Source organism: Penaeus japonicus, unplaced genomic scaffold, assembly GCF_977035675.1.
Source record: "Penaeus japonicus unplaced genomic scaffold, GWHDUDI00000001_assembly GWHDUDI00000006, whole genome shotgun sequence".
In the NCBI taxonomy this organism is placed as follows: domain Eukaryota; kingdom Metazoa; phylum Arthropoda; class Malacostraca; order Decapoda; family Penaeidae; genus Penaeus; species Penaeus japonicus.
The window spans coordinates 2,393,131-2,405,630 of NW_028234408.1; the positions used below are offsets into that span (position 1 = coordinate 2,393,131).

At 39.6% G+C, this 12,500-nt stretch overlaps 1 protein-coding gene across 1 annotated transcript in view; it reads left to right on the forward strand.

The window, feature by feature from the left end:
* Positions 1–3,621: 3,621 nt before the first annotated feature.
* Positions 3,622–12,500, forward strand: part of LOC122250019 (uncharacterized) — a 10,054-nt gene continuing 1,175 nt past the window's right edge. The window contains exons 1-8 of the mRNA XM_043011273.2: positions 3,622–4,547; positions 4,851–6,006; positions 7,966–8,044; positions 8,209–8,295; positions 8,581–8,672; positions 8,975–9,164; positions 11,598–11,687; positions 12,132–12,500. The exon at positions 12,132–12,500 is cut by the window's right edge and continues 1,175 nt beyond it. Coding sequence (XP_042867207.2) covers positions 3,945–4,547; positions 4,851–6,006; positions 7,966–8,044; positions 8,209–8,295; positions 8,581–8,672; positions 8,975–9,164; positions 11,598–11,687; positions 12,132–12,500 — 2,666 coding nt within the window. The 5' untranslated portion in view covers positions 3,622–3,944. The remainder of the gene's footprint in view (positions 4,548–4,850; positions 6,007–7,965; positions 8,045–8,208; positions 8,296–8,580; positions 8,673–8,974; positions 9,165–11,597; positions 11,688–12,131) is intronic.

Here is a 12,500-nt window from a genome sequence, read left to right on the forward strand (position 1 = left end):
AGCAGATGATGATAGAGAAGCTTCATGGCCATGCTTATTATCAAGGCATTCAAAATGACAACGCATCAACATTACTGTCCACAATAGCTCTTGCACCATGTGAGGAAGTGACGTAAAAGCACAAGTGTTCTTATGAGACGCTCCCTCCCTCCCTCTTTCTGCCCTGGTTCCGATATGCAATCATCACATCTAACACATACCACAGTGTTTAGGTAGAAGTACAGTGACACCACGAAGACTGCGCGGGGAAGGTACCGCACAAGGTGAACCACCAGCTGTCCACTCGATGCTTCTTCTTCTATAGTGGCCATTGCTCAAGGACGCGAGACGGCAGCCTACCATTCACCGGTTATAAAGGATATTGGTTATATAACAGAAGAACACATAGTCAGAACGACGTTATTAATTAATTCCTGAAACTAAACGGATCTGTAGTTCGGAATAAGACTGTCTAGTGAGACGATATTATTCAGTTCGCCAAAGAACTGCTTAGCAACTACTCCACAGCAGGCTATGGTAGCCGGGGATTCCCCAACCGCAGACAGTCTACGGCATCACTCCATGTTGTTGTTACAAAACATAAACTAACTATTTCCAGTATGAATAAAAATACATAAGATACATGTATTGATTGACCAAAATATACAAATTATAATTCCTGTAAGGAAGTTAAACACTAAAATATCTTAAAACGACGAAGAGACTCAAAACGGACGACTAATGTTTAAAACCACATGCGTAATGGATAGTCCTCAAGCAATACTAAAGAAACCTATCAATAGATAATATAAGTTCCGAAATATGCGAGGAGAACTGAATGGCAAGCGGGCGATCTGTGTTCTCTTACTGTGTCTTCCATTTTTTTACGTATCTTCAGGTCTTTGCACCTGGATTCACTCCCCTTTCTTCTTCCAAACTGAGAGCAAAGAATTTTCTCATTTGAAATGTACTTTTTATATCTCTCTCTCGATTAACCGAAGTGGTAACATATTAATAGAAATGTTAATTTGCGAGACATCCTGCAAGGGTGACCCTCCACTTCCGATGATCTGTAAAACGCATAAAGGACACCGGTTATTGATGTTATTGACACACGTATGCCCAACCATGCTCCTACTCACACAAATGTCCAAACTCTCTCTCTCTCTCTCTCTCTCTCTCTCTCTCTCTCTCTCTCTCTCTCTCTCTCTCTCTCTCTCTCTCTCTCTCTCTCTCTCTCTCTCTCTCTCTCTCTCTCTCTCTCTCTCTCTCTCTCTCTCTTTTTCTCTCTCTCTGTCACACACACACACACACACAATTACACACACACATAAATCTATATCCACAATGCAACTTTATAATAGGTGTGTATTGGGAATACGGTGACAATCATTCTGTATCAGAAATGTTCCTCATAGAATTTTTGTTTCTCTAAATACCCATGAATATAATCGTTTCCCCAAATACTCTTTCATCCTAAAAAAAAAAAAGAAAAAAAAAAAAAAAACGTTTCCCCGAATATTCATTCAAGATATTTCAAGAGAAATATCTTTGAATATCCCTATAGAAAAGTTTCCCCAAGCACTCACCTGAGAAACGTTTCCCTAAATACTCATCCAGGAAACAATACCCAAATATTAATCCAAGAAACGTTTCCACGAGCACGCATCGAGACAAAAAAATCCTTAAATCTCCATCTAGAATAGTTTTCCCAAATACTCATCCAAGAAACGTTTCCTAAAATGCTCACTCAAGGAGATTTTTCCCAAATACTCATCCAAAAATCGTTTCCCAAAATGCTCTCCCAAGAAAATATTTCTCAAATACGCATCCAAGAAACGTTTCCCAGAATACTCTCCCAAGAAACGTTTCCCAAAATGCTCTCCCAAGAAACGATTTCCAAAATACCCATCCAAGAAACGTTTCTACAATATTAACCCAAAAAAAGATTTCCAAAAATACTCATCGAAGAAACGTTTCTGCAATATCAACCCAGACACGATTTCCCAAATACTCATCCAAGAAACGTTTCCGCAAATACCCACCCACGAATACCTCCATATTTTAACCTCTATACACCATACGTCTTGGCGCGTTCTACATCCGTGGCACCGACTGTTCCAACCGGATTATACCAAAAAGCCAGCAGGATATTGTAACACTTGTGACGTTGGTGGAAGCGATAACAATGAAGGATTAAGGAAATATGAGTAATCTCTTGTTTGTTTTTTTCTTTTTCTTTTCTTTTTTTTCTTTTCTTTTGTAAGTTCCCGATTTTGTTGTTGTTGAATGGTGGAAACAGTTTTTATGATTGTTTGTTTGTTTTTTTTGTTGTTGTTTTTCAGTTATTGCTTCATAGAATCCTCCGTTTGTCCTATTTTGTTCATGTGTCTTTTGTCTTCACAATTGATATTCAGACAATGTTGTATGAAATACAGCAATGACTTGACAATAACGAATTTTTACGTGGGCGAACAAATAAATAGATTTAAACACGTTACGTGACCGGAAACACACAAGCCTGCAGCCATGGCAACATAAAGCTATAATATTTTTGTGTATCTCACTTTATCAAAAAAGAGCGACATAACCGTTAGTTTAAAAATCGCTCGTTTCACCCCAAATAAGACCAAGATTCTCCAAAAGTTAACATCCATCGCCCTTATACCTAGACCCTACATATGCCTACGTGTTACTGGGATGGTGCCACGGGGAGTTGGGGGGGGGGGGGTACACACACACAAGTACCGCATTTCGCAGGTTTGCTCGGCAGATCTGAGAGCTTTAGCTGCTTGCTTACTCAGTACACTCGGTAAAGAGTAAGGAACTCTCTCTCTTCTGCTCTACCTCTGTCTATTTTCATAAGTAAAGCATAATTCCTATTTACTTTCTTACATTCTGTCACTACCTTTCAAAACACTAAGATTGTCCTTTTTTATTAAACATGAAAATCTACTATTCGGCAGCCCTAGACCTGACCCTCCCCCCCCCACCCCACCCAAGAAAAGATTCGAGTGCCGCCCCTGGATACGGAATGTGTGTGTGTGTGTGTGTGTTTGTGTGTGTGTGTGTGTTTGTGTGTGTGTGTGTGTTTGTGTGTGTGTGTGTGTTTGTGTGTGTGTGTGTGTTTGTGTGTGTTTGTGTGTGTGCGTGTGTGTGTGTGTGTTCGTATTGCATCGAAACGCATGTGGTAGGGGCGTTTATGTGTGTCCCCAGCATATTACAATTCTGCATTTTATTACATTGTTGTGCTGTTCATTATTGTGTTGCACTTGTTTTTGATGTCTGCTTCAATTAGGACTACATGGTGTAACTTTGATGTTTGCATTTTGTACAGCAAATTGATTCCGTAAGGTTAATGACCACTGATATTTTCCCCAGAATATTTGTGATTATCATTACGTAATATTTCATTCAGCCTTTCATTTCATAGGCACATTTTTATTGTATTTATCATCATTATCAAGCATCATAATAACAGTAACCTAAACGAACTTCAGTGCTCCAGAAGTCTACGGTGAACAACTAATGTTATAAAGCAGTAATAAACACGACTTGGTAACTTCAAGGAAGCGGTCCTGCTGCGGCCGTCGCGTAGGACATCATTCAGCAACACCCAGCTCTCACTCGCCCACTATCGCTCAGTTGCCCGTGGAACTCTCTGGGAGGTGGATGGTGGAAGGGTGCACCGGAAGAAAAACTAGTTAAACTGTCTTCGATGGACTCACTTTTTTTTTTTATTATTAAGAGAAAAATAATAACACTATGACTAACGCTAATAAAAAGGAAAGTGTTTGCAACCAGTTTAACATCTGAAGAAAAAAAAAATGTGTTTGATTTTATGCTTTGAGGAATTCCAGCTATTTAGCTCTCAAGTGAAACCGTGTAGTTGTTCTGCACATTGGAAATGATATACAACTATGTTTATTATGAAAACCTAAACAATATTACTAAGTGATTCAAGCATGTTTGCGACAGTGATAACAGGTTTGGTGTTTTTCGCCGTCGCACAAGCCTCGTCTCCTTTACTGGTGGCGCAAGTCTCCAACGCAACAATCCATAATGACACATCCACACCAGTAAATACCCACGATGTACTCCCTACAACACCACAGCTTTCAGTGGCCGGCGCGGAACGCTCGACCTCGAGAGTAAAAGAAGCCAATCAATCTGATGTGACTGAAGTCGTTCCTCCGCTGTCGTCGCAGGGCATCTCTGTTCCAGAATCCTCGTGGATCGCGACCGACCCATCCCCCTTGGGAGAGCCGGGCGTCGACGCTTTAGCCGATGAATCCTACTTCGCCACTCGTTCAGCCCTCGTTTCCGAAGAAGGCTTCAGTACGACTTGGGATCCTGATGTGACCACAGATGTGCTTACGACTGCCAGTGGTGAAACCACAAGAGAAACGACGACAGAGGGAGTAGTGGAACGCGTCAGCATACGAGGAACAGTCGTCAATTGCTTCTGTGACGTCGACGAAGTTCTTGTCGATGGCGTCTGCCAGCCGTATCCAGAGGGCACTATGGTTCATATGCGGCTTAGCATGAACGATTTTAGAATTGCCCTGGTGAGATATTTCATTCCAAATACTTTAACTTGGGATAATCTTTAAATACTTTTAGATAAAGTTGATTATCATTATGAATCCATTGCATTCTCTCAGATTGTATTGAAGCAACTTGATAATTTAATTGCGATAATAATCTCATTCCCGATAACAGAAGTAACCGTATTTCCAAATCAGTATTTTTAATTACTGATATAAAGTGAGTGTACGACTGTACGTGCGGATGAGTATATATATAAAATTGTCAGTACGGCTTTCATTCAATGTTATGTCTAAGACTAAATGGGGCTTTATCTTTTTCAGTCACCCATGGCAGAGAGAAGAGGGATAATAAAAGACCTGGAGTGCGACACAGAAAATGGAGTAAGGCTGCTTACCTTCTCAAGAGGACAGTTTCGACTTCGAGACCGCGGCGACATCGTTCTGTTGGAGGAAGCTGGGGAACTGGGCGGTCTTCGTGCCGGCAATTACTGCATTAGTCACTTTTTGGATGAACACAGCGAACTCAGCTGGACCGTGAAGGTCTGCGTGGAACCGCCAAACGTACCACGATGCTGCCCACCTGGCCAAGCCATGAAGAACAATGTGTGCCACCCAGCTCGAACGCCTGAGCCTCTAGCACCCCCAATCTCCGCAGATCCATATGGCCCGGATATATCATGGCCCATTATCAAGACCTACGAGATGCCTCTTCATTGCATTGAGGTACCTATGAAGGACTTGCCACTGATACCCAGAGTTTCTTACTTATCAGTGCATACCGCAGGTCTCGCCCACATATGGAACTCAGAGGAGACTGGTCGTAAGTTTAAGTACAGATTTGATCACCAATATTGCGTTGATGGGAGACAGAATCTTGATGGGTCGGCCTCTTATTCAGTGAAGATGTGCTACGAAAATCCTATGGAGCAACACCAAAGACTGTGTGACCAAAACGTCTGTGTGCGAAAATGTTGTGAAATGGGAGAAATAATGGACAGTTATTTGTACAGATGTGTTCCGAGTCCAGCGGCTGAGTTTGCACCACTCATGAACGCAAAGTACAACCTCGTGATGGGTCAACCATTATGTGATCCATACACACCCATAGACTCAGACTTCTCATTGTCTCCAGACACTGGGTATCTCGCCACGTGGAACATCACCCTCCCCCCGAGTGACTACTGCATCGATAAGTTTTCTGATCGAGAGGGCAGGATTAGTGACGGTGCTTTGGCATGCATCAGTTTGTTCAGTACATGGGAGAAGGCTCAGAACATTGTGTTCCCAGTTTGCATGGTGATTTCCGTGGTCTTTCTCCTCTTGATCGTCGTGTGTTACTGCGCAGCACCCATTCTGCTGAAGAATACAGGCTGGTATCACCTGTGTCATGTAGTGTCACTTATCACTGCATATATGTCTGCAGTTATGTTGCAGTTCCTAAACAGTGTCCTCCAACCAACAAGTTGCATCGCATTTGGTAAGTTTCATTCAGTCTTGATGTGTTGAATGTTATTTTTCATTTTAGTAAAATGCTTTCATATGTGTGTATATATGTATGTCTATATATATATATATATATATATATATATATATATATATAGAGAGAGAGAGAGAGAGAGAGAGAGAGAGAGAGAGAGAGAGAGAGAGAGAGAGAGAGATGTTCTAAATACCTACACAATAAATATAGGGGTGATATGAAACACGGTAGCTCGAAATAACAATATATCATAACTCAAGATGTATATAACATTATTTACAACCAAGGGGCACGATATATACACGCAAGGGGAAGCTAAGCCTATCGCAAAGCTAACAAGATCTGAGCTGTAGTTGTATCGAGAACACTAAGGAAACACTGACAATGCACAGTATATGAGATAAGTCACTAAGGCACTAGACCATATTCACCTGGAATCCTTGAGGAGGAGTCGAAGGGAGAGGAGGTCCTCTCGACACGAAGGCTGAACCAATTCTGTGCTGAATCTAAAAAGACCTATTTTGAGGCGAGATCTTGGGTCACTTCGAGGGCAGGGATGACCTCTTCTTATTGGATAAAAGGCGAATTGAATCATATTGAAAAATAATAATATATGCAATATAATAATATTATTTGGCAATAACAAGAATTAGGAATTATTTACCTGAGTTCATGTTATATGCTGACAACACTTAGGTAGTAGCAGACCGGATTCATCGAGGGATGAACTATGTGCAAAATATGTGTCTGCTGTGATAATTAATGAGTATGCAAAAAATGTTAAGTTATGATGTGGTTCTTCCATTTACTAACTGAATCTATGAGCCAAGATCAGTTGTAAATTAGAAAGAAAAAAATATGTGAATGTGTATGATGTATGTAAAAAAGTAATAGCCAAATTACCAACCATATCAAATCCTTTAAATAGGCGTGACCGGAAGTCAAGATTTGGGGCAAAGTGGCTAAAAAAGGATATTATGAATATGCTTATGAAGGAGAAAAAATATAATCCAATTATCAACCGAATCCAGTCCTTCAATTGATTAGAAGGCGCGACATGAGTCAGATCTAATGAGACTGAAAATTATATTAATGATAACTGAAAGAAAAAAATATAACATTGACCTAGCGGTCGTTCCCTGAGGAATTGGTGATTTTCCATGATAAATAATTGTATGATAGACCATGTTTGTGGTCGGTAAGATTATGCGCCAAATTGAACTCGTCCCGTGGGGAAATGCTGTCTTAGCTCGAGATCAAAGGTGAATATGATGAAGTACTAGACTATGCTAATATATTTCAATTGCGTGGCCAAGATCGGGGCAACAGAAAGGAATACTATAGACATGTGCATAGCTAATACAAAAACCTAACCTGAAACGTCTGATAAGTGATAAGCGCGCTATCTCTGTTTGAGAGAAATAATTGTGACGTCAGGTTGTCACGATCTCCAGGGCGAAGAATAACCCGTAAATCGCGGTTTATTCAATTTTGGTGCCATAGTTACGCGGAATTAGGGTGTGAGATGCATATGCAATGGGCTTCATGCAATGAAGGCCCGATAAGTGAGGTACAGTGACGGGATAAAGGCAAAAATAAGCTGTAAAGCCCCGCCATCCAAGCGACTCCAAGCAGGTACTCAGGGTTGGTTCTGGAATTTGGAGATGTTGGAAGGGTCAGATCATGTGAGGTACACACAGAGACATCGTATTTGATATTAATTATAATCATTTCATAATTCCTTTCATATAGTTTCTGCATCTGTTCATATACAATTAAGACCTTGACATATATATATATATATATATATATATATATATATATATATATATATATATATATATATATGTGTGTGTGTGTGTGTGTGTGTGTGTGTATAGTGAAATCGATACATATATTTGTTTGGTACAGAATTCATATAAGACTTTTTTTACTAATGGATGACTATCTTATTTCCAGCCATAATAATGCAATTTGGATATCTGGCGGCGTTCTTCTGGCTCAGTGTTCTTTGTTTTGATGTCTGGAGATTATTCAGGTAAGTCAAACATATCTAGACACTAGGGGTACGGATTCTCTTTATGAAATGTACTATAGATATATACGTCTAATACAATATAGTCAGAAGTCTAGCTGCTTATGGCTATGGTATGTGAATTATAGAATATTTCTTTAGTGTTGCCCTTTTCTTCTCTCTCCCAGGAGCCTCAACGACAAACTCCGCCCACCTCGACCAATTCCTCCATTTGTTTATCATCTGTATGCCTGGAGTGGACCTCTTATCATAAGGTGAGAAAGGAAACCGCTCTGTTAAGCGACGATAATTGTTAGAGGGTATGATAGAGGCTGTTGATTGTTTCAAAACCTTCCTTCACATCCAGTAGGTGTTATTATAGGCCTATACGTCTCATTCCTTTTAAAAAATACAAAATTACTTAAATATTTATGAAAAGTCTAACAAGTTCAGTTTAGATTTATGGAGAAAAAAATTTGGCTTGTCTTTGTTATGTAGTAGATGTTACAAACGTTTCTTTTTTACCAATGGCATTATACATTTTTGACCTTTCATTTCAGTTCAGTCACACTGGTATTGCAGTATGTGGATGCAGATGACATTCCTTGGCTAATTAAACCACATCTGGGACAATATAAATGCTGGTTCGGAGGTCAGTTCATAAATGTTATTTTTTATGATATACATATAATGTCTGTGGATGTTTGTTTTTTCAACTAATACATTTTATGTTGACCTTGAAACATGACAATATATATATATATATATATATATATATATATATATATATATATATATACATACATATATATATACATATATATATATATATATACATATATATACACACATATATATTCCTTTTATTAATGCTCTTTTGCATTTGGAATATACGATATTTATTACCTTTGGATGTGACTGTATGAGCAATAAAATAAATTCCTTGGTTTGCAGCGGACATGGAGCAGCTCGTCTTTTTCTATCTGTATATTGCCATCCTGTTATCCGCCAACTGCCTCTTCATCGGTCACACTTACTGGGTCAAGAGGAAAATGGACAAGAGTTTGGCTGCTCTTCGAAGTGACAGAAGCGGTGCAAAACCTGCGGCAGATGTCACGCGCCGCAAGCGGAACTACTACTCTGAGTAAGGCCAGCATTCTTATCCTGCATATATCGTGTTTCAATATCATATAGATATAAAGATAATATATATATATATATATATATATATATATATAGAGAGAGAGAGAGAGAGAGAGAGAGAGAGAGAGAGATTGATTGATTGATTTTGATATGTTTATTCATACTATATACATTGTATACACATGAATAGGCATAGGAACTATGCCTAAATGATTTGTACAGTTCATATTAGTTTCTGAGACATACATTGTTGGTAAAACAGATATTACTGTGACCCTGTCAATCAATAAGCTAGGGCAAAGCTATACATAAGACATAGTAGTGCATGTATATCACTCTAGAGAGGCCTTGCAATTTTATCTATTACAGGCAAAGTCTTTGTGTTTACGTAATATATCTGATAATATGCCGTCCTCTATAAAGGATGTTGCAATACTGTACAATGTTTTACGTTCAATCCTTTCACGAAATTCTTCAATTAGAGGACATATCATTACATAGTGGTCAAGGGTGTGTGAATAGGGCTGACTGCACAACTTGCATTCAGTCCCCCCAGCATTGTTTGAAACACTATACTCCCAGTAATATTTGTAGCCAAGCCGTAACCTTGCGGTCACTACATCAAGCTGTCTCGTAACTCTGTTTGTACTGCCGTAGATATGCTTTGTCTTGGACATAGCATTATGGTGAATGATTGATCTGCTTGTGTCTTGCTCAGCATTTCTCTCAGTTTCAGCCTGAGTGGAGAGCTTTTTCTTTATGATCTTACGTACATGCTCAGTTGTTACACCAATGTCATACTCAATAGTATCCATATGACTGTATGATCTAGATAGAGCATCAGCCATATCGTGTAACTCTAGATTTATGTGTGATGGTACCCACAATATTTTAGTGGTTACATCCTTCAGAAACAATCTGTTCAACCTATGCCTCGCTGTTGACACGAGTCCTGTGTTATCATTTCTGTATGAGTTTAGAGCATGAAGTGAGGAGAGGGAGTCTGTAATGATGAGAGTACTATTCCCCGTGCGATCGGCTATCTTAAGAGCAACAAGTAAAGCAAACAGTTCTGCCTGCAGGATGGACGCCCAGTTGTTGAGTCTGAAACCAACATCGCTAATCCTTCCAGTGGCATCGCATACGATTGCAGCGCATGCGGCTGAACCTGTGTCTGGAATTACCGACCCATCAGTGAAGATAAGCTGTTTTATCTCATACTCTTGCTTAATCTCGTGAATTTGCTTCAGAATGTCCTTTCTTAATTTAGCTTTCAGGTGAGCGTTGTTTTCAATTTGTTTTTTTGGAGGGACACTTGCTTTGATGATGTCGAAGTGCTTTATCTCCCATGGCGGAACAGAATGTTTTTGAGGGATGCCTTTGCAGAACTCTATCATATCATGGTTTCGAAGCTCTGAGCATGTTTTCTTGACCCAAGCAGATCTGTGGCGCCCCGTGGAAAGGCAATTTAACAAAGATTCCTTGGCTATACTATCATCTGACGATCTTAATAATTTTATTGCTGTCATTGTGTTGATTTCTGTGATCCTATCAGTAATGCTTGGCAATCCGAGTTCTTTCCTCATGTTCAAGACCTTAGTAGTATTTGGACATCCCAGGATTATCCTCATTGCCACATTTTGCATTACTTCTAGCCTTCTAATTGTTCGGGATGGCTGTGTTATTAGAGCAGGTGCAGCATAATCAATGAGGGGTCTTATGTAAGCTGTATACATCATTCTTACAATTCGTATGTTTGCCCCCGAAGTTACATTATTGCCAGCAACTGCTCGTAGGGCAGCTAGTCTACTCTTACATTTTTGATTGATCACCTCAATATGTTCGGCCGTATGTGGAATATTTACTCCGAGATATCGAAATGATTCAACCTGAGCTATACTATCACTATCTATAGTGAACTGTTTATCTCGATCTTTTACATTGTGACTATATACCTTGGTCTTATCTATTGAAATAATCAATCCTAGTTCATTGCAGACCGTCGATATTGTCTGCAGTGCACATAAACAGTCTTGATAATTTCTAGCATGAATCAGTATATCATCAGCATAGCTTATGATCGTGGCATTGGCTTGTTGTTTAAAACGTCTGATAAGGGAGTTTACCAATACGTTAAATAACAGAGGGCTTAGGACTCCCCCTTGGGGGGTGCCGAGCGACATGACCTTCTGTTCGCTCTTATAGCCTTGAAACACTACGGCTGATTGCCTATTCTGGAAGTATCCATTGATCCACTGTAATATACGTCCCCCGATTCCCATCAGGGCTAGTTCGTGTAGGATTATTTGCCTATTTGCTGTATCAAATGAGAGAGAGAGAGAGATTTATGCATGTGTGTATACATTGATCGATCTCTCCTTTTTGCGTGCTTGGTCACTGCTATTACAAATCCTTTTGCATCTTTCCTCGACAGATTCAAAACAAAATTCTTGTTGCTGGCTCTCATGTCAAGCTGCTGGGTTGCAGAAGTTCTCTCGTGGCAGATTCCACCAGCAGAACTTTGGTGAGTGATGCTATAAGAATCCTTATGATGTTGCTTTAAATGTTATCATATGCAATAATGTTTCCTATCATATGCAATAATGTTCCACTGTTTTTATAACATTCAAAGGGAATTTGACATAGGTATACATAAAAGGTATGAATGAGACTGAGTATCTTAACAACGCAAGTGACGTATTTGACGTTTTTCGACGTTAATCTTCATCGGAGATAGTAGATACGTGTATATTTCCGATACATGTATCTCCGATAGAGATTAACGTCAAAACGCGTCGAATACATCTCTTGTGTTGCTAAGATATTGAGTCTCTTTCATACCTTTTTTCTACATTTGTCGCATTGAATTTCGCTCATAGGCCTACATGGGATTAGTCTCTTGCTAGGTTACAAAGGGACCTGTAAACTAATGGAAGATTATTCAATATCATATTTGTTTTTATTGCAGGGCGCTCACTGATATATTCAACACACTCCAAGGCTTCTTCATATTCGTCATTTTCATGCAAGACAGATACAAACGACAGCATCTGAAAGAGAAATTCCCGAGCCTCTTCAGAATATTCAAGAACATCTTTTTAACACTCAGCAAGGTGAAGAATCTCCTGAAATGTGGTCCTTGCTCAGCAGGCACGTTCTCGCCCTACACCTACATCTCAACACTCAACAGAAAGCTCTCCTCGTCATCCATCGTCTCAAATCTCTCAACTCTTTCCTCTTCAATCAAGATAACCTCGACGTCCATCTTCAAAGTAGACAGTAACAAGCGCTCGCCGCAAAGATCAGTGTCGTTAGATGATGATAATGGCATCATTAC